The 22,972-nt window shown below is 43.2% G+C and overlaps 1 protein-coding gene across 3 annotated transcripts; it reads left to right on the forward strand.

Moving 5' to 3' along the window:
- Positions 1-16,812: 16,812 nt before the first annotated feature.
- ZNF32 (zinc finger protein 32) lies at positions 16,813-21,604 on the forward strand. Of its 3 annotated transcripts, XM_047073121.1 has the most exons (3): positions 16,813-16,886; positions 19,323-19,462; positions 20,622-21,604. In XM_047073121.1, exons 2-3 carry the CDS (start codon positions 19,393-19,395, stop codon positions 21,413-21,415), a joined length of 864 nt encoding a protein of 287 aa, XP_046929077.1. In that variant the 5' UTR covers positions 16,813-16,886; positions 19,323-19,392; the 3' UTR covers positions 21,416-21,604. The 3 variants fall into 3 exon arrangements, with proteins under 3 accessions (XP_046929077.1, XP_046929078.1, XP_046929079.1); XM_047073122.1 differs by lacking the exon at positions 16,813-16,886 and having other exon boundaries at positions 17,173-19,462; positions 20,664-21,604; XM_047073123.1 differs by lacking the exon at positions 16,813-16,886 and having other exon boundaries at positions 19,379-19,466; positions 20,664-21,604.
- The last annotated feature ends 1,368 nt before the right edge of the window (positions 21,605-22,972 follow it).

The following is a 22,972-nucleotide window of genomic DNA, read 5'->3' on the forward strand; positions in this document are numbered from 1 at the left end:
GGCACAAAATCCTCCCCACCCCCCAATACCCCACCACAATCTGAGCCCAGAGTGTAAATTTCAGGGAATTTGAAGAACTTGGAATGAGCCAAGGGAGCTATAACAGAGAATAACTTAGAAGTAAGCCCACATCTGGCCACGAACTGACACTGTCTACCTTACTCAGGATCCTCTGTATGGCCAAATGTGACCAGCCACCAGAGCTAGCAAGGCCATGATCCGGCCTCCATCTGCTACTCATGGGGAATGTTTCTCAATTTGTTCAGAATTCAGACATTTGGGATACCTGGATCTGCTCACAGACCCCAACATCTCCCAAGTCCCACGTCCTGCCCCAGAATCCACCATTTCCCAGGATGATTGACCATAAAGGCCCATTCTCTTTAAGACAAACCCACTCCACTCAAGGTTGAGCCTTGGGGTCTTGACCTGACAGTCCACCATGAGGCACAGAGGATGGAGTGCAGATAGATGATGATGATGCTTGGGCAGAAGTGTTCCTTGTCGCCCAAGGGCCTTTCCTTCCCCAGACAAGTAGACATAGATTTGCCCCATGATTTGGGGAAGGAGAGTCAACTGTGGAATCAAAACACAAAGACAAGACAGACTTAGCTTCTTACTTTAAAAGGTACCATCCAGGTATGAAGCCAAATATTTGAAATAGAAAGATACAGAGTTGTGTTATCCACCACGACTACCATACTCATCTTCAATGCATCCATATATGTAAAATGAGAAGCTAAGAATGTATCTTCTTTATATATGTAACCTATTGTATGTGTCTGTGGGTATCAGAGTGTACAGTGTGTGTATATGTGTGTGTCAGTATGTGTGTGTGTGTGTGTGTGTGTGTGTGTGTGTCTTAGTGTCTCTGTGTGTGCAGGAGTATGTGTGCACCCTCCAAGCTGGGGAACTGAAGGAATTGATGGGAGAGGAAGCATAAGGCTCAGGCCCAGCACCAAGGCCACACTCTCCCCCCTTCCCTCTGTGGGCTGAGTGGACACAAAGCAGACTGTACTTGAAGTCTGAAGGTCTGATCTAGAACGGAAACCAGAGGACAGTAGCAGTGAGCCTCTTAGAGAGACCTGTGTCATCCAGCCTCAGGGGAGAAGTGGGTCTGAGTATGTCTAGGCACCAGAGGACCCATAACAGCCCACACAACAGGCAAGAGAGGCCATCCTTAAGTTGGAAAGGGACCAAGTGGGACTTGGAAGTTAGATAACTTGGGTGGATCTAGAAACTGGCATGTGGGAAATTGCATCAAAGAACCCACTTGGACAGCCTCACTGTCCACTGAGACCCAGTGGAGATTCTGCTACCACCTCAGCAGATCTCTCTGCCCAGGGAGCCAGGGAACCATAGGCATCGTTCCCAGAGCCCTGCCCAGCCCGTTTGTGGGTGGCCCAAGAGAATAAGAAACATAAATTGGAAATAGGCAGGGATCAGCAGAGGCCCCCGAGAGACCAAGGCCTTAGTAGAAGCCGGCCAGCCTGTGGTCCCACGTGGGTGGCGGTGTCCAGCCCTCTACACTCTAGTTAGAACCAGTCCAAGGATACAGTGAGAGGGAACCAGTGAGTTTTAAACCTAAAAATGGTTGAGCAATCATTAACTCGGGAGAGTTAACCAGGAAGTGGTGATGTATCTGTATCAGGCAAAAAAGAGAAAGAAACTAGACGGGGATTACAGGAAATAATGGCAGTGCCGTTTCCTTTACAACCCAGGCTAACTGAGAGCTCTGGCCCACTACAAAGACATTTCCAGCAGTCCGCCAGTCTGTTTAATCAGCACCCTGAGTAAGTCCCCATGGAGAGGCTGCACCAGGTAGAATCCACCTACCCTGCCCTTCCCTGAAGGCCTGTCCCAGCCCATTGTCACACCAGTGTGACAGATGTCCAAAGCAAAGGAGAGAAAGCAGGTTCCATCAAAAACGCATGATTGTAATCTATGCTGCTGTTGCTGTTTTTAAAGGATTCTTTCGGACTCGAATGATCCGTGTGGAGTGAAAGTCAATAAACTTCAGACCATAAAACAGAGAGCAAACTGCTCCAAGTTTTCGGACGATTTTGCAGTGTAAAGCCCAATGCCGTTGGGAAAGGTTCCTAAGCGTGCCTGCACTGCCCCCTGCTGGAAAGTTCCCGCACCAACGCGCCTCGGCCACGGGCTGTCGGGGTGCACCGCGAGAGCGCTCAAGGACTCCCAGGGGTCTGAGCTTCCCCCGTAACCCGTCTGTCTTCACAAAACACTTCCGAGGCGACCTTCTAAGTAGAGCCGTTCTTAATTCTTGGAAATCGCTGCATCCGGACGCTGACTCGGGCCCGGGAGCTGCTCTGGGATCCCCAGCCGGACCTGCGGACCACAGAGCCCAGACCGGCCGGCTGACTGTGGGTTGCAAGCCTGGACCGAGGGGAAGCTCAAGGAGGTGATAACGTGTTTTCAAACAAGGATGAGCGGCTTGCTGCCATTGGAGTCCCCCGGGGCTGTCCCCTCTACCGTCTGCTAGCACATCAGAAAAAGCGCCTTCCATAGCAGGGAAGAGGACCCCTACATGACATGGCTTCTGAGCCCAGGAAGTTACTGGGCCCAGCTTGGGAAGAGGACCCCAAATCTCTGATTGGGCACAAGTGCTTCCTGAGGGGGAGGGGCAGCAGCAGAAGCTGCACAGAGATAGTGTAAAAGTGCCATAATCAGGAAAATACAAACAAACCTTTGATAAACTACCCAACATTAAAGACCACGTTTGAAGGCTCCTGAATGTCCAACAATGTGGGAATGGGTATGTTATAATTAATAATAGCCATTTAACAGAGGGGACAGTTTTTATTTACTAATGTGACCACACTGTGCCTTTAAAATGCACCCCAAAAAACCAGAAATGTTCATGGTGACTTTCTGTTTGAGAGGATTAGTAACAAATTTTTCCACTTTGTATTCTCTATATTCTTATATTACAAGCTGTATTGTTCTTGTAATCCTAAAAACATCTTTATTTTTAAAAAGAACACTTGGAGGGGGCGCTTGGGTGGCTCAGTGGGTTGAGCGTCTGACCTACGTTCAGCTCATGATCTCTCGGTTCATGGGTTCGACACCTGCATCTGGCTCTGTGCTGACAGGTCAGAGCCTGGAGCCCGCTTCGGATTCTGTATCTCCCTCTCTCTCTGCCCCACCCCTGCTCACGCTCTGTGTCTCTCTCTCAAAAATAAATAAACATTTAAAAAATTAAAAAAAAAAAAAGAACACTTGGAAATAAGAGAGGCTATAGACACACAGGTTAGAGTACTTGACCTTGGGCAAAAAGAGAACTCCATCTGCTTCCAAAGAGGTGGAGGGTGGCCTACATGATGTCCGTTCTGGCAGCAGGGATACAGAAGAGCTGGGGGCTCAGGCCTGATTGTTCTCACTTCCTCATGAACAGGACAGGATGCCCTCTGTTGAGGAAAGGGCTGCTGGCCGAGAAAGTGGAGCCTGAGGAGTGGCCATGAGAGCTCAAAGGAGACACATAGGGGACAGGAGTCTAGTGGTCGGTCAGAGGTATAAATCTGGCTCTGGATGGCAGGCAGGGGCTGGCGGCCCCACTCCCCTGGCTTTAGGGCTATGGGCAAGCTCTTTATCATGGCTTTCCTGACTATTGAGGTTTGCCTTAATTTTTCTCAGCAATACTTTTGTAACTTTTAGTATAGAGATTTTGTATGTACTTTGTTAGGTTTCTTCCTAGGTATTTGATGGGGGTTTTTTTTAGTTTTTTTACTTATTTACTGTGTGAGACAGAGAGAGAGAGTGGGGGAAAGGTCAGAGATAGAGGGAAAGAAAAGAATCCCAAGCAGGTTCCGAACCGTCAGCGCAGAGCCCAATGTAGGGGCTTGAACCGTGAGACCATGACCTGAGCCGAAACTTAACGGACTGAGCCACCCATGTGCCCCCTAGATATTTGATATTTTGATGCCGTTGTAAAAAAATACTTTATTTCATTTTCTAATTTGTTGCCATTATGTATGAATACAATTAATTGTTTATTGACTGTGTCCTGTTACCTTGCCCAGTTCCAGTATTATTCTAGTAGTTTTATTTTATATTCCATAGGATTTTCTACATACACGCAAGTGCGCTTGGTCAAGATCTTGCTCTCATAGTCAAGAGGAGATGTAGCTAAATATTATTAAAGCTGCACAGAAAGATGCAAAGATCATAAAATACATAATGACAAAGTGCTGTGGGATATCTAAGAGCTCTAGAACCACTGGGTAACATGAAACCCTTAGGTTCACAACCAGCTGTGTTTTTCACAAAGTGAAACATAACTACCAGAATTAAGCTTCACAGCTCCGTGACACCGGCAAGGTTGTCATTATTTGAGACCCAATGGTCCCAATGGTCTGCCCAGTGTTGCAGAATGATGGATCTCTGCTGGGTGCGTGATTTTTATATTTGTACACTTCCCACCATTGGGCCAAAGATGGTCCTTGGAAGTTATCTAATGATAAAAACCATTAAGCTGGAAAGGACCTCTGATGAACCTCTTTTCTAATTTAGCACTGCTACTCTAGAAGATTGTTTGCCCTCTTGAGGCACAGACGTGATCAGAGCCAGTTAATTATGCCCCTCTGGGTTTCGGAAGCACTTTCAACACACAGAAGAGAAGCAAAGTCCCTCCCTCTCCTGTGCTCTTCAACCGGACTTGACCTACAGTCTGACCCAACATCTATTTCCTGTTCGGAAATCCACTACTTTTTTTCATGGAAACTATACCAACTTAACCAATTCATTCTATAAATTCCATGTTTTTTTCTTTCCCCACCGGGACCCTAGGATTCTCCTTTTGATGTTCCCTCCTTTGGAGGGTGAACAAACCAGAATCTCGTCGATCCCTTCCAAACAATACCATTTAAGCCTCCAGCAGTCTGCTTCCCTGGGGTCTGTCAACAAAACAAACAGCCCAGAACTCATCCAGGACTTCTCAGGAAAGAAAAGGGAGGGAAAAGAAACTTAAAACTACTGTGCCCTCTGGTGGTCATGACAAAACCAAACATACCAAAATATCAAATTTCCCAAAAGTTCTTAAGCTACATTTAAAAATATTTGCTTATAATTTTATAAAATATACCTTTACCATCAATTATATCTTTATAAATGTTACAAAATAAGTTATATCTATAATTATTAAATCTACTCTTTAGATTTACTAGTACTCTTTTTTTTTACTCTTTCTTAATTACAGTACTATTTGTACCTATTTGATCTGTTTTTCTTGATCTTTTCTTCAGTGAGTTGTCTTTTTGAGGTTTATAATTTTAAGGTTTTCTTTTCTAATATGTTTTTTTCCTTTTATTCATATTATTTTTATCTTATACTTCTTTCAATCCCCTTTCCAAGAAATGCATATTGAATGTTTTTTGGTTTTTTCCTTTAGTGATAATAAAAACACTACGTGTGAATTTTCTCTTGAATACTGTTTTGATAAAAATTACAGATTTTGGGAGTACCTAGGTGGCTCAGTCTGTTAAGCATCTGACTCTTGATATCTGCTGAGGTTGTGATCTCACAGTTGTGAGATCAGGCCCCACGTCGAGCTCCACATTGAGCGTGGAGCCTACCTTGGATTGTCTCTCTCCCTCTCTCTTTGCACCCCCCAAAATAAATATACAAACTTTAAAAAATTACAGATTTTCATATGTAGTGTTGTCATTTAATAAACAGCATGTTGCTGTATTTCTTAATTTCCCACTTTAGCCAATTCTTATTGATGGAATTGAGCACATTTTTTTATTTTTATTTACATTTTAGTTAATTAACATATAGGGTAATATTGGTTTCAGTAGAATTCAGTGATTCATCGCTTAAATATAACACCCAGTGCTCATCCCAACATGTGCCCTCCTTAACACCCATCACCCATCTAGCCCATCTCCCTACCTACCTCCCTTCCATCAACCCTTAGTTTGTTCTCTAAAAGTCTCTTGTGGTTTGCTTCTCTCTTTCCTCCTTTTTCCCCCCTTCCCATATGTTCATCTGTTTTGTTTCTTAAGTTCCACATGAGTGAAAGAATTGAACACATTTTAAATGACACAATTTTGCAATTTCTATTGAAACATTTATTGTTATTAGCTTGCTATATTATGGGAAGAGTTTGTGGCCTTAAGATTTTTGTTTATTTTTTGTAATGTGTTGGTTGTCTTCATACTGTAATGAATTAGGCTTTGTAAAAATTTCAGACAGTAGAAAGTCTTTCAGACTCAGATTCTCTCAATTCATTCTATTTTATTGTTTTGTAATATATACTTAATTTTTGCCAGCTTGATTTAATAATATTAACTGAGAATGGTAAATTCAAATTTCTAAACAACATATTTTGTCAAATACTCCTTAATTCTAAATGTTATATACCTTTGTGTCAAAAAGTAACAAAGTTCATAAACTTTTTAAAACACTGTCTTTAATAAAATCATAATTTTTGTTAAATGCTACATATATATAGCCAATTTCTGTTGACTAAACAATGCTTAATATCAACAATGCTGTGTTTGTATTTGATAAGGCCTTTCAGGGTTATTTTGTTTCAGGTGCTCCTACCGCAGTCCAATGCATATCCTGTCAAGATGACCCAGGGAGTTGGAAGAAGCAAGGCATTTGGAATCAGAACTGGTCAGAATCCCAAACTGAGCATTTCATGGTTGTGAGACCCTGGGTGTGCAATGGACACCTCTCTAAGATAGAGAGAGTGCCACTGCCTGCTACATGGGATTGTCGTGAGGAATAAATTATATGTAATATACATAAATGTCTACGGAGACACATCTGTTTCCAAAAGCATCAGTCTTGGGACTGTTCCCAAGTACATTCTTGGGAGCTTTTTTTTTTTTTCCTAGAGAGAGAGAGTGAGCACAAGAGGGGGAGAGGGGAAGAGGGAGAGAGAGAGAGAATCTGAAGCAGGCTCCGCACTCAGCGCAGAGCCCAACGCAGGGCTCAGTTTCACGATCCTGGAATCCTGACCTGAGCCGAAATCAAGAGTTGGACACTCAGCTGACTAAGCCACCCCACCCAGGACACCCATTCTTGAAAACTTTTGTGTAGTCACTATGGGCTAGTATTTATTGGGGACCCAATATGCACAATGAATTGTAATTTTTAGGCTAATCAACATTTAGGAACCTATCCTGGAAATCCAGGGGAAGGAAGGTCACACATTGTGGAGTGGCAGAGAGGCAAGAGCGGGGGTGGCAGATCTAATAGTTAGTTAGGAATAACACTGGGAGGATAGGGTTTGTTGGAATGTGGGAGGTGAGAGGGGAGCTTCTTTGGCATCAGAGGATACATACTGTGAACATTCCCAATCCACACCCAGTATTTTATATATAGTAATTCCTTGTGTATTTCTTGTCTTTAGATGAGTGAATGTATTCCCACTTGCATCCATCTTTTACTAAGGTTAAACAGGAAAACAGTTCAGTTCTAATCCTCTGGTTGTTATCCTAAAACAGTATCAGCCTCATTTAAAATATCTTAAAATAGCAATGAATGCACAAAATCCTATTTACCCTTTAGATAAGTGGAAGACTGATGATTTTTGGCTTCTCTCAATCCACTTTCCCATTCCTTCCTATTGTCTCATTACCTAGTGTGTAATCTTAAGTGCTGGCTTAGAATGATACTATCTGGAGAGCCTGGATAGCTCTAGGTGTCTGACTCTTGATTTTGGCTCAGGTCATGATCTCACTGTTCTTGGGATCAAGCCTCACACCGGACTCTGTGCTGAAAGTGCTGAGCCTGCTTGGGATTCCCTCTCTCCCTCTCTCTCTGCCGCTTCCTTGCTTAGGGCGTCTGTCTCTCAAAAAAATAAACAAATAAACATTTTTAAAAAGAGAAATCTCCTCTCAAATTTAAAAATAAATGAATAAATACATAAATACATGAAATGATACTATCTTGAGGGTGGGGGAGGGATAGATGAAATATGTGATGGGGATTAAGGAGTGCGCTTGTCATAATGAATACCGGCAGATGTATGGAATAGTTGAACCACTAGTTTGTTCACTGGAAACTAAGACAATACCGTATGTTAAGTGTACTGGAATTTGAAATGTTGTGTTAAAATTTTTTTAATTATTTTAATAAAATAAAATGATACTATCTTCTCTCCCAGTGTGTGTGTGTGTGTGTGTGTGTGTGTGTGTGTGTGTGCATTGTTGTTATTGTTGCTGTTACATCCATTTCTCTTAGTCCACCAGATTTGTTAATAATTTAGCCTTACCTATTGGGATTTGGTGATTTTCTTTAATCTCCAATTTCTCCAAGTGGTTTTGAGGCCCACCAAGAGCTTTTATCTCCCAATAAGACTGATGGTTCTGTTGTGTTACTTAGTTAGTATGGTGTCTCCTGTTGGGTGTCCAAGAAAGGAGACCCTGAGACAAAGACTTAGGAGCAAGTAAGTTGAGAAGCACAGTTAGGCAGTGGGAAAATGAATGAGAAATGGAAGGAAAATCAATCGAGGGTACATGACAGAATGGGGTACCACTGTGGGCAAACGGGATACTAGCCTGCTGGTCCCTCTGGGAAATACAGAACACACTCCAGAATTGCACAGCTGGGAAGGGAGCAAGCTGGGATATTTCTCCATGAATTCCTATTCCTCCTTGGTTGAAGGTGATTCCTGAAGACATTAAATCCCCACCACTTGAGGTCTGCCACACTCAAAAAAAGCCAGGCAAATTCCTATGGCCAAAGAAAATCCTTAAGCCAGGAACTTGGGTTCTTGAGGTAAGGAGCCCTCCACAAATGGGAACCTTGCCCACTGAAGCTTAAGGTGAACTCAGGAGATACAAGAGGGGCACCAACAGCATCTGCTAAGGGTGGTATTTTATAAAGTCCCACAAGAAACACTTAGCTTTGCCAAGTGGACATGTTTGGGAGTAACCGCACAGTGGTGCTGCTTGTCCTTGGAGCCTGTGCCATGAGAACACCCTCCCCAGAGACCTCCAGGCCTGTGAACAAGAAGAGAGTCCCCAAATTACATCAACTTCCTCTTTAGTTGTAGAAAGATTACAGAAAAATAGTATGTCTCTTGCTTTGTGAGTAAGCACTTTTAAATGTTAAATATTTTGTAACTAAATACTTTAAAGTTTTATCACTAAAGGCATTTCTGAAAATGTTACTCAGAAAAATGTAGGAAAATACTTTCTAACAGCTTGTTTTATGAGTTAAAACATCTCATTTCAACTCCTAGTACAACAAATTTTATTTTAAAAGCATTCTAGTTAGTAAACCAGCAAGTTCAGAATCAAATACTGGAAAAGTCATAAACGCCTACCAACATTTGTATACTATACAATGGAGTATTAGTCAACCATAAAAAAGGATGAGCTCTGTCATTTGCAATAACTTGGATGGACCTAGAGGGTATTATGCTAAGTAAGGTAAGTCAGAAAGAGAATATGGTTTCACTTAAATGTGGAATATAGAAAACAAATGAATAAATAAAAAACACAAAACAAGAAAAAAAAAACAGAATCAGACTTAGAAACGCTAATTGATGTTGCCCGAGGGGAGGAGAAGTGGGTATAGGAAAAACAGGCAAAGGGGAGCAGAAGATACAGGCTTCCAGTTATGGAAGGGATAACTCATGGGAATAAAAGGTACAGCACAGAGAATATAGTCAATGGTACTGTAGTAGTCTTGTGTGGTGACAGATGGCAGCTATGCTTATCGTGAGCATAGCATAACACATAGAGTTGTTGAATCACTATGTTGTATACCCGAAACTAATGTAACATTGTAGGTCAACTGTACTCAAGTTAAAAAAAAAAAAAAAAAACTTACCGACATTTGAAATGCCAACTACAACACTTTTTAATAGTTGAAATTTTTAAATAGCTGGAAGGATTTCAGAAATAAAAAAAAAAGGACACAAGCACAAATGACATGTTCACATGTGCCCACTGGCATATTTTGCCAGATATTTACATTTTTTAATGAAAAATATGTCCCAAAATGGTATAGCATAAACCATTTTCTCAATTAGAGTCCATTTCCATAGTGCTCTGAAAACAGCAGTCTTTGATAATGTGAAGCATACATTTAGCACTCACCCTACAATTTATCTTTTCTCTTGTTAAGTAAACACTAGGACTTCTGTTTTCAGAAATGGAATAACCATCAAAGTACGCTTGAGTGTCTGAAAAATACTATGCACTTGAGTGCGCCTGGTTTCCATAATGAAAAGATGCACTCAACTCGTAGCAATTTTATCAGATTTGAACATTTGGAAAGATACTTTCATTACCAAGCTCTGCACCACCACCACCTCCATCATGCATTTACCACTAAGATGGAAGTTTCTGAAAGAAAACAAATCTATGTAGCTGTTCTTTAGGCCTGAAGAACTTAGATCTTGGCGGAGCATTCAAGAAATTTTTAAAAGCTCTGGAATCTAGACAGGCTACATGTGTGACCTACCAATGAAGGCTCCCACAGGTCACGATCAGGGTCTTTCAAGACAGTGGTTCTATGTTGAGTTTAATCTATATTTAGAAGAACTCTAATGTTTGTTATGAACCCTCAATGCAAGTGAGATAACTTCGGGTCTGAAAGTGACCAGCTCTGTCCTATTGTATTCTTACAAATGAAACGTGTTGAAATGAGGAAGGAAACTTTAGCTGAAGTGCATCTGCTAAATATAAAATGACACTTTACCAGTAACAATCTCTTGTTTGTCTTGGAAGAAGAATTATTTTTATCTTCAAATGCAAAGACTCATGGGTTTCAAATTCAGCTCTCAAAGTCACTGCAAAAGTTTAGGTCAATTGCAAAGCAAGGGAACAGCCTACAAGACCACCTCACTTCTGACATCAGTTTCAGGTTTGTGGAGTTCCCAAAAACCTCCTCAGTTTTGACAGCGTTGCTTTCCCAGAATTCGTGTGACAATACGCACAGCGTATTGCCAGCCAAGGAAGTTCGCTTGAGCCTTGATGTCCAGACTGTTTATTTGGAGTCCATCACACAGACGTGATTTATTGTCCATGTGGCCAATCTCAATCTCCATGTAACCCCAAACTCCCACCCAATGTCATACTATTGCTACCTGGAGTGTCCAGGTCCCATCCTGAGACTATCTAGTGTGGCAGCCCACACCCTAAATCACATTTTTATACTACTCGGTATAATCGAAAGCTTCATGGCAGATGAAGACACCATCAAGCATGACATTCCAAGAGCTTAGAGGTCCCCTTCCGGAACCCAAGGACAAAAGTCTGACCTTTTGGGGGCAAGGTTAAATTCTTTACTACACAGTAAAGTCAGGTGTATGATGATTACAATTGCTTGGTTTATATTTCAAGAAACGTGTTTGACTATTCTGAAACATGGTCGAAGCTTGTAAAGCCTTTAAAACCAACAGTTGCAGGGGTGCCTGGGTGGCTCAGTCAGCTGAGCATCTGACTTCAGCTGAGGTCATGGTCTCATGGTTCATGAGTTCGAGCCCTACATTGGGCTCTGTGCTAACAAATAGCTCAGAGCCTGGAGGTTGCTTCAGATTCTGTGTCTCCCTCTCTTTCTCTCCCCCTCCCCTGCTCATGCTGTCTCTCTCTGTCTCTCAAAAATAAATAAGTGTTTAAAAAAATGTTTTTTTTAACTTTAAACCAACAGTTGCATTTTTTACTTATTTTAAAATAAAAACCATAACTTTTTTACTTCCATTACAGCAAATAAAAATAAAACTAATTTTTAAGTTTTACTTGGAAAGGAAAATGAGTAAGAAGGGAAAAAAGAAGAGAGGGAGGCCGATCATTTGTATGTCCTTACGTTTACCTTGCATTTTAATGTCATCACTCTCAACAGATTTTACTTTCTTCTTTAAAGTGAGGAAATGCCACAAATAAGAGAAGATGAGCGAGACACAATGACCAAATGCAATGTGGGATCCTGGAGTGGACCCAGGAACAGAAAACGAACACTAGGGATAAAACTGGTGAAATTTCAGTAAGACCAGTGGTTTACAGCAAGTGTTACTGTTGGGTATTGTGCCAATGTTAATTTCCTGGTTTCCATTGTTGTTATAATTCTCTCAGTTGTTATTATGAGGGAAAGCTGCGTGAAAGATAAATATGACAACCCCTGTATTGTTCTTGGAACTCTTCTGTAAGTCTAAAATTGTCTTGAAAAAAAAAAGTTAAAAGAAAAAAAGTTTTAAATGATCTATCTCTGTTTACTCACGGATTCTCTAAAATAATCATTTTAGTCTTTTCAGAGGTCAACCAAGTCTGTGATGAAAAGTAAGTACTATCTGCCCTGAAAGTTCACTTGCGCCATTTTGCAAGTTCACAGACCCACATGCGGCCCATCCACGGGCCCCCAGTGAAGAACCCAGGCTCCAAGGGCTGCAGCTAGGAATTGGGTGTGGCCGGAAATGACATCCAACAGATTATCTGAGCAGAACAACTTCTGTCTCTCCCTGCAGTCCCAGTCATGCTCTCACCATCTGGCTGCTTGGGAGGCCTTCATACAAAATAGGCTTACAGAAACACAGTACTTCATGCTCGCCCTTGACAGCTCTTCAAATGGGTCATTATGAGAGGACTACACTCACCCACACAACAAAGGCCACCTCCTCTGTCTGGGCCAAGCAACACCATAAGTATATCCCAAAGGGATCCTAAAGACAGCCCCACTAAGTGATACCAAAAAGGATAATCAGCTCTGGGCATTAAAGCCTCAGCAGGAAAGAATGGCCTGGGCCCTAGCACTGGAAATAGACCCAAATATATACTAAGTGTGGGGCATCAATCCCTACCCCCAAACTGCCCCTCCCATCTTCTGCTTTATAAGCAACTCCATCAAGAAACTGAATGAAGAAAGGCATAACTAGTTACATACCAGAAATAAACGGCAAGGATAAAAATCTGTCTGAAGCCTGCACAAATAGTTTCCACAAGGACGAATGATTTAGACTTGAACAGCTGGGGGAGTTACAAAGTTACAAAAGTGAAGATGCACACACTAGGCGTCTCTAATGCCGAATTATTAGTATCAGGTAAGAATAGTGAGATCAAACACAAGACATATTTGCTCGAAGGGACAGAAGCAGCTGTAGAGAACAGGAATGGCTAGTCCAAGGAGAGGCCAGGATGACTTCCAGCCCTGAGAAATAGCTAGCAAGTCAAGAGACACTTGGATGGCTCTAGCTGAGAATTCAACAAACTTACCAGAGAATTGCATTAAAGCACAGATCCCTCTCTTTCAATAGGGTCAGCTCCTCAAGCCTGGCCACTGGTCAAAAGGGGCCTGAGAGACAGCCAGCTCTCTGCCAAGCCCTGGCCTCCATGATGGACATAGTGGGATGGTTTTGGAGGGATGGGAAGGCTGCTTAGTTCAGTGAGTATACAGAACAGGGGGACGGAAGACATAAAACACGGCTGTTGACAAATGACTAAAGGGGCTTGCATTTTTGACAGGGACTAGAATAAACACAGACTTGAGACATAATGAGAATTGTTCTGATAAACTCTTCCAGGAGGGCAAATTCTACCATTCTAGACCCAAAGACTGCTCAGAACTATGGCAGCAAGGGAAGGACTTGAGCATCATGCCATCTCATGGAAACTTCCGGGGCAGCCCCTCCCTTCAAAGAAACCACAAGTCCCTTGCAAGTCAATAACTTACTTTATAAACTTGGATCCTGCAGCTTTCATTCCACATTTAGGATACAATTATCTGGTTTTTGCCCCCCTGGGGAAAATATCCTAGACATAGTATGTACATTTTTAGGACTTTTCGATACATATCACTAAATATCTAATCCGAAAGACTGTCTCAGTCTACACATGGATGAAAATGTCCATTGCCCTACTCCCTTCTGTAATTTTTGCCATTAAGTAGTTAGGGAAAAAAATTTCCTATTTCACCTGGCATTTTAAAAAGATTAATAGCAGTCTGAGAATTTTTCTTTAATTCTATTTTTTTTCTTTTGTGAGGTGCTGTCCTTTGCCAGATTTCTAATGAAATGGTTTTTTTTTTTGTATGTTATCTTTAAATATGACAGTTACTAATATTTTCCCAGCTTGTCATATTTTACCTTCATAAATGGTGTTGACACACAGAAGTGTTGGATTTTAATACAGTCAAATCCAGCAATCTTATTCTTTATTATTTCTACCTTTGTTACCATGGTTAGGAAAGCCTTTCCTAAGCCAAGATTATAAAAATATTAATCCACACATTCTTCTGGGCCTTTTGTGGATCTGAGTTTTACATTTTGTATTTAATCCATCTGGAGGCTATCTTGACTATAGTAAGATTAACGTTTCACTTTATTTCTCTCCCAAATGTTTAGCCTTTTGTCGTTAACACCATTTATTGAATTATCTGTCCTTGCCTACCGTTCTGAAATGCACGCAAAGTCGGGAAAGAGTTCTTCAGCAATTGTTCAAATCTACACTGCCGACACCATCACCCGGATCCCCCGCCTCCTGTTGAGTGTGGGCCTTAAGTTGCTGGTGGTGGTTGAAAACTGGGCCCCATTTAGGCTGAGGGTGAAGACTGCTAAGTGTCTGTCTAGGGAGCATTAGGTCGCATCAACTCCAGGCCTAACTGCTTTCTCCCCTATTTCCATTCAATATGCCTACTTTCCCGAGACTCCTTAAGAGAATTTATGTAGATTTGTGAAAAAAGTAACTACAAGTCCTCCTTTACAGCCACCTTTTCCCACCAAAGCTTTGTCATCTACTTTCCTGGTGAGATCTGAAACTTGTCCTAATGTCCACAGCTGATCCTGCCCTCCACAGAACCAATAGACCCAGAGTGACTTCCAGGCGCCTGGTGCTGTCTATCAGCAGACGAAATGACTCCTGGTCCTGGGGTCTGGGAGGTGATGCACGCAGCCCTACTGGCACGGCCTTGGGAGAGAAGAAAGCAGAGACATTCATACAGCATCGCCGAATCAGACATTAGGTCTGGCTTTTGCTGTGTGCTTCCTGGGCTTTGAAAAAATAAGAGTATGTGGCTGCTCTACAAGGAAGAGACAGAGTAGGGATTGTGCCCCATCCCCTGGTGCAATACCCCTTTCTCTCCCTGACTCTGGAACGAATGACAGGAGGCACCACAGGGAGCTCTGCAGTGGTGCTGAGGGGTCTTTCAGGAGTAGGAGACGTCAGGGAAGTTTCCACTGCACACGCAGGGACCTCTCAGTGAGGCAACTGCTGGCCCAGGTTTTAAAGAAGGTAGTGTGTTTGTTTCTCAACTAGACTGTCAGCTCCCTTCATAGAAGGGAGTGCGTCTTCGCATTTGTGTCCCCAACATCCATCGCAGTACCTGACACTTAAAACAGGCTCAGCATGTGCTCACGTCGGCAGCACATACACCAAAATGGGCCCAGCACACACAGATTCAATGAACTTAAGTAATGATGTATTACTGGTGATGGTAATGACTAATATTACTTAACACTTTGTATATGCTCTGTGAAATTAATTTTTGGTTCTGTTTTGCTTAACAGGTAGGTGGCTTTGGGGTAAAGGACAAGAACATAATAGCAAGAGGAGACGGGTCTCCAACTAGAAGCTCTGGAGGAGGGAGCCTGAAGAGAGGTACAAAGAGCAAGAGAGCTCCAGGAAGAAGGAAAGCAAAGGTGATTCCAAGAAAGAGCGAGCCCCAGGCAACAGCAGCCTCCGTCCTCAGGAACTTTGCAGCCATCCTTCCCTGTCCAAATCCCCTCTTGGGGAGGCCAGGATCCTATAAAAGTGCACTTGAAGGGGTCTTAGGGCATTTTTAGAGATCCTTTATCTCGTAGATGCTCAAAAGCAATCTTGTCCCTTCGCAGTATCACACGACGGGACTAAGGACTTCATGCCTGTGTCTGAGTGGGCTCTGCACAGACGCCCCATAAAAAAAAAAAGAGCTCTTGCTCCATGTGCTGGTTTTCAGGACTTAAAATTTCTCCACGTTTCAGTTAGGTCTCCAGTTAAGAAGAAAAATCTAATTTGTTACCCTACAAAACACTGTTTTCTCTCCATAATTTCTCCATGAGAAATTTCTCCATAATTCACAAGGTATATGAAGAATAACTTTTTCTGGGTTCACTCACATACCTGTCTTTGCTCTTACGGAACACAATGGGGGTTGCCTGGCCTGGGCCCTGGCTCTCCCAAGAAACTCACCTGGCACCTGTCCGGTCACCTAACCATACCCCGGGCTCCCCACCAGGGTAGGAAGCCTATCCAGAGTCCGGTAGCTAATCAGTGGTGGAGCCGATATGCAAACTCAAGACAAGATTCTTACTAAAGAGATCTGAAGGGAATAGCTCTACACCTGACAGCAGTATCGACCTTCCAGCCCCTCGAAATTCTTTAGTTGTGACAAATTCTTCCCCGTAGTCTCTGCTTGAAAGATCTGCTCCTAGCTTCAGAGCTGTAACTACAGAAACTTAGTCTTCGCTCATGCAGAGGCTCAACTCATAACCCTAAGCACCCAAGACTCTTCTCCCCCCGCCCTACCCCCCCCAACCCCCCCCCCCCCGCCAAGACTTTGTTTCCTTCCACGAAGCCCTGCAAGAACCCCGGATTCCCGATTTCCTGGCCCAGCAGGCGGCTTCCCGAGGCTGCTATTCCAGGCCTCGCTAATCTGGGCGGCTGCGTCTGGGTCAGTGGACAGGGCGCCTCCTCCTTGAGGCCAAAGGGGATCCGCCTGAGGACCCCGCGCCGGTGGAGACCCTCCAGAGCCCGAGCGCAAGGGCGCGCCGCCGAACTACGTTTCCCACAGTGCTCCGAGAAACCGGGACGACCAAGGCCCGGGACCCGGCGGGCAGGCTCGCGCGGAGCCTCCTGGGAGTTGTAGTTCGGTCCGCTCGCGCCGGCGCTGCTGTGGGCTCCGCGCCGGCCTTTGTCTGTCTGCGGGCGCGCGCCGCTGCGGTGAGTGAGGCCGCCGGCCGGGTCAGTGAGCCCAGGCAAGGCGGAGCCGCGTGGGCGGGCCGCCGCCCCCTGGCCCTCCGAGGCCCCAGTGGCCTTGAGCAGGCCCGGCCGGCCTGAGCCCCGAGGGGGGCCGCCCGCGAGGGGAGAGGCGTGTGGCCCGCACAGAAGGGTCCAGCTGGACCGGAGAGTGGGGTGCTGAGGTCCAGCACGCAGGGCGGGCCCGGGGTGGGGTGCTGAGGCGGGAGGGGAGAGTGTGCCCGGGGGAGCAGGGGCCCCTCCGACCGCCGCTCCGCAGGGCAGAGCATGGGTGAAGGCCCCGCACCCTGGAGAGGCGGGAGGGGGAGGCCACAGGCAGGTGTGCCCAGGGGCCTGCAGCGAGGGTTTCACGACACGGTCCGGGAGGGAAAACGCAATCTCCAGGGAGGGGGAATGGGAGAGAGATCAGACTTGTCAGGGTGGAGAATGGGAGAAAGGACAAAATGGACTCAGATGTGCGGAGAAAAAGAATCACCCTCCTCTCATCTTCTAACCCTAAAACTATCACCCAAGAGGTTACCAAGACAGCAAAGTTTACCCCTTCTGCTGGGCCTCTCCTGAGGACTCTCAGCATCAGGCCTTCAGTCTGTAGGTTGTAGCAGAGATTTTGCACATTTGGTTCTTTCGTTCTCCCAAGATCGACCTGATATGACAGTGTCCTTAACCCATTTAGTCAGTGGGAAAATAGAGCCGGGGCTGTTTGGTTACTTGCCTAAGGTTGTGTGGGGGTAATGGAGAAGACAAGGCAAGAATCCAAGTTTCTCATGGCCTAATTCTGAGTTTTTCAAAAGGATAAATAGCCTTTCTGATAGGAAAAGCAATTTTCTACTAATAAAGCTACTTCTTTAAAATCTTCTGGAAACCATTTTCTCAGATTTGTGACCTAGGGAGAAAAATAAGACAATGTCCTTTTTTTTAATCAAGAGACACAGCTGAGTTGTTACTTGTTGGAAGATCTCAGCATGCACAGAGGTAGAGCTATAAATTCTACCCCTTGTTCGGACCAGACTATTTGCTGGATGCCCCAAGAGACAGAGTCCAACCCTGGGTAGCAGTTTTCATGCCTCTTCCACTGACTCTTGATGGATGTGCAGTAGTTGAGCAGTAACACCTTGAACCAACAAATGAACACCCTGTAGCATCCTGGCACTCTCACAGAGGATTCCTTTGTAGCTTCTACTCCAAATTGGAAGTGAGGCCTCCAAATACAAGTTTTTTGGTTTTTTTTTTTTTTTTGTTTTTTTCCAAATACAAGTTTTAAATGCCTCTCCAGTCAAAACAACACGTAGCCAAGTGTACAGATGTCAAGTGTAGCATGTTTCCTTTAACAAAACAAAACACTGTAGCATCACACTGCTATTGCATTAAATCAGGAGGCGAGCATTTTGATGAAATATATTAGATGGAAATAAGGATTATACATTGAACCACTGCATAAAGTGTAAGAATTCGGTAATGAGGATCCTAAAGTAAGAAGGAAATACTCAAAAAAAAGGGGGGGAGGGATAGAAAAAGATAATATGGAGCAAGAGGATTCCTAGGATCTTGAAGATTAGTAAAATCTGGTCAAGCACTGTTACATTCGATTCCATTTTATAAAAGTTCTCACCAGCTCTTTAGTGATTAGAGAACTGTCTAGTGTAAGGGCATAGACTTTGGACCTCAAAAGTCTTTAATTTGATCCTTTGCCTATCATTGACTCCTTATCAGCTCTGAGAATTGGAGCAGGTTACTTAATCCTAGTTGGAGTACCTTGGCTTGGTTTTGGGAGTCTGGGGTAGGTCTTCCTTTTCCAAGAATTGGCAAGTATTTACACATAGAATTGGTATTCTCATACCTTGAAGAATAGGAGAGGGCAGTCTGGATCTGGAACCTCCTAAATATTGCTAAAAGGTAAACATACGAGATCTCTTGTTCTGTCCTTATAACCTAGGGGGATCTGGAGGGGAGAGCTAGAGCCATTTGCATCCTAAAACCAATCATGAAGGCTGAAATGTTGGGTTTTTTTAGATTCTGAATTCCTTTGGAGGCTTGAAGGATAAAAGAGAAGGTGGTTAGATGGGGAAAGGAAGTGGGAGATCCCAATCACATGCCAAGGCTAAAGTACAAACAGGAGTGACCATTATCTTGGGATTGGCAGGAAGAGATTTATGTTTATGTGTTCTCTGCTTTCCCACCTTGTGTTTCCAGTTTGACTCATTTATGTGTGGTCATGGCACCTTTTGGCCAACTTTGCAGTCACATTATAGGTGACTTGGATTATATCAGTCCAGATTTCCTCCATTTACTCACCCCAAACTGGAGCTCATGTTGACTTTATCCTTCTCACTTATCAATTCTCCTGCCCTTTCCTGTTTGTTTTTGTTGTTGTTTTTTGTTTGTTTGCTTTTTCCTCCTCAGGTGTTCAAGAACAGCCCATGGAAGAATCATATGAAGAGGTGGTGATTAAGGTCATACGGCAGGCGTGGACATGTTTGGATTTCCAACAGCTACCCTGCTGGACTGTCACGGAAGATATGCTCAGAATGTAGCATTTTTCAGTGAGTGAGTCGGTTGATCGCTGAGATGCCCTCAGCTCACAACATTCCGTGTCCCTGTCCTCAAGCACTGGTCAGCAGACTGAGGAAGCAGAGGAGACATTTCTTTGGAGGAGTTCACTGTTCCTGGGGGTTACAAGGAAAGCTTGCAAGCTAAAATTAGAAATAGCGGTAGAAATCAAGCAAGAGAATGGTCTTGATATGGACGCAGTTTTGAGGTAGTCTCTGAGAAAATGAACGAGCAGCTTTACATCTCAGCACAGTCACTGAACAAGGGTAAGGCAGAAGAACGAGGAGAAAATCTTCCTAGGATGACTCCAAGAAAACTGTTAATAGTGATGAAGGGCCCAGTGCAGTAGGAGGCTCAGAGGCAGGGCAATACGGAAAACGCTGTCAGTCAGCATCTGCATAGGAAGTGTTTGAGAATAACTTCCAAACCAAAATTGGTCTCAGTTCCACCGTGGCTTAATAGATTGAAATAGCATGGATTTTAAAGGGGAAAGTTTCTTGGATCAGATTCTATAATTGTCCTAACGTGATCTATGGTATCAGATAAATTATTTAATTTCCTTGAGCTCCAGGCTCTTCATCTGTAAAATGGGACAATAAACTCTACCTTGCAGGGTTGCAGGGATTAGATAATAGATGTAATGTACAAAGCGATCTGATATATATTTTTTCTGTTGTCATGGAGCTTACTCCACAGTCAGGAAAACAGATTGGTATAGAGATGGATTTCTCATTTATTGATTTCTTCAGGGCCTGTACAACTTTTATATTTTTTCTTACTGGAGTGCCTCCAAAATTTTAGAGCTTTAGGCCCTACGCAACCTGGATCCATAAACTTTTTTGGAGTCCGATAAAGCTTGGGTATGGGGCTCTATTTGATCCTATGTAGTTTTCATAATTTTTCTGAGCCTAAGGCTAAATTAAACTAAATTTAGAGGCAATGTACTACTGTGGAGCATGCCTGTGTTTGAATCCCAACTTGACACTTAGCTGCAAGGTCTTTGACAACCTCCCTATGCTCTCATTTCCTTATCTGTAGCAATCTCATAGTATTGTTCTCAGGATTAAATTATCTATGCAAAGTTCATAGTATAATGGCTGGCACCTAAGCACTCAAAGCATTATTTCTTTTTTCCCTGTTCTTCCCACTCAGCATATTGGTGCATCTTACATGACTTCCCTCTCATTTTACCAGATGTGATGACAGAAGCCCACCACAAATATGACCACTCTGAGGCCACAGGATCCTCAAGCTGGGATTTCCAGAATTCTTTCAGAAGGGAGAAGCTGGAACAAAAATCCCCAGATTCTAAGACACTACAGGAAGATTCACCTGGAGTGAGACAGAGGGTCTATGAGTGTCAGGAATGTGGAAAATCCTTCAGGCAAAAAGGTAGTCTAACCTTGCATGAGAGAATCCACACCGGTCAAAAGCCCTTTGAGTGTACCCATTGTGGAAAAAGCTTCAGGGCCAAAGGCAATCTTGTCACACATCAGCGAATACACACAGGAGAGAAGCCCTATCAGTGCAAGGAGTGTGGGAAAAGCTTTAGTCAACGAGGTAGTCTGGCCGTTCACGAAAGACTCCACACTGGACAGAAACCGTATGAGTGTGCTATTTGTCAGAGAAGCTTCAGGAATCAAAGTAACCTTGCTGTTCATAGAAGAGTTCACAGTGGTGAAAAGCCCTATAGATGTGATCAGTGTGGAAAAGCCTTCAGTCAGAAAGGAAGCTTAATTGTTCACATCAGAGTCCACACAGGCCTGAAACCCTATGCCTGCACACAGTGCAGGAAGAGTTTCCACACCAGGGGGAATTGCATCCTGCACGGCAAAATCCACACAGGAGAGACACCCTATCTGTGTGGCCAGTGTGGGAAAAGCTTTACTCAGAGGGGGAGTCTGGCCGTGCACCAGCGAAGCTGCTCACAAAGACTCACCCTTTGACCACTCTCTTCAAATGAAGTTCTCTTTATGAATTAAAAGTACAAAATCCTCAGATCGAGCAACCTATCCAATTCTATGGAATGAATGCAGACTCTTTCAGAAAGACCATCATTGGGTAGGGCATACTGACTTTTCTCCTTTCCCCCAAATGAATATGAAAAATAAATGTCTTGTTTATTATCATTATCACATATGTTTCATAATTTCTGTCAGTTTATTTGGACCTGATTTCCCAAAGTAACTCCATTAATCTCACGCATACTGGGAGATTGTTCTGTGTATAACAGATAGAGATTTTAAATCTGTAGTTGACATCATTAGTCTTTTTAAAAAAATCAGCCCCTTATGAATGCCAAGATCTTTTCTTTACATGTTCAAATCAATCTTGTATTGGATTCAAAACCACTGGTAAGAATTCATCCCAAAAAGCTTGATAGCAAATCCTTATGATCTAAAGAGGTAAATTATATCAAAGGTCTCTGGACACAGAAATGTTTTAGAAATACTATGGGTTTGATCAGTGATGCAGTATTGCTCCCAAAGATACCCTGATACCAGTTGAAAAAGTATAGAAGAATGTTCATATCACCCCAATTCATAATAGTCATAAACTGGATAAAACCCAACAATAGGTAAAGTTATAATATATTGGGGTATGTTCATATAACGAAATATAACTCAGCAATAAAAAATAACACAGCTGATACAATAATATGGAAGAATCTCAAAGCTTTATATTGAGTGAAAGAACACAAATACACACACACCAAGAAAAACTAATCTATGGTAATAGAAGTCAGATAGTGGCTAACTATAGGGGGAGGGGACTGGGTAAGGACTGACTTGAAAAGGGCACAAGGCAACCTTATAGAGTGAAAATAAGCGCCATACCTTATTTCAGGTTTCAGATGGTGGATGCCTGGGTCTATAGAATTGTCAAAGTGTACTAAACTCAACATTAGAGTCTATGCATTTTCTCACGTGTAAAGTATACTTCAGTAACAATGAGATATTTTTAAAACACTGCACACAAGTCCCTTAACACTAATCTCATGAAGAGATGGGGGTCTGTCCCTTCCACTTGAGTCTGGGTAGGCTTGTGACTGCTTCAAACAAGAAAACAGAACTGATGCTACATGATATCCAAGAATAGGTCTGAAGAGCTCTTTAAAGGTGTGAAAAATTTCTACATAATTCTCTTGAGACACTTACTCTGGAGAAAGCTAGCTGCTATGTGAAAAGCCTATCTTAAGACCACTATGATGGACAAAGCTGCTTATAAGTGCTCCAGTGGACAGCTTCAGCTGAGGTCCCGACAGATAGCCAGCATCAACTACCAGCCACATGAGTGAGTTATTGTAGACGTCCAGCCAAGTGTAACCTGCAGATGACTGGAGCCCCAAGTGACATCTGACCAAAGCTGTATGAGAGACCCCAGTAAGAACAGCCTTCCCAAATTCCTAACACAGAATCATGAGAGAATTCAAAAGTGATGGTGTAACTACTAAATATTTAGATTATTATACAGCAATAATAGAACATATTTTCTAAAAGGAT

Source organism: Lynx rufus, unplaced genomic scaffold (assembly GCF_022079265.1).
Source record: "Lynx rufus isolate CCGP_SWC_20201006 ecotype Redwood Valley unplaced genomic scaffold, mLynRuf1.p SCAF_11, whole genome shotgun sequence".
In the NCBI taxonomy this organism is placed as follows: Eukaryota; Metazoa; Chordata; class Mammalia; order Carnivora; family Felidae; genus Lynx; species Lynx rufus.

Excerpts from the sequence above, each read along its gene's own strand:
- ZNF32 (XM_047073121.1), top strand. The coding sequence starts at position 19,393 with ATGTTTGGATTTCCAACAGCTACCCTGCTGGACTGTCACGGAAGATAT. Across the intron at positions 19,463-20,621 it reads TCAGAATGTAGCATTTTTCA|CATATTGGTGCATCTTACAT; the intron begins GTGAGTGAGTCG and ends CTTCCCACTCAG.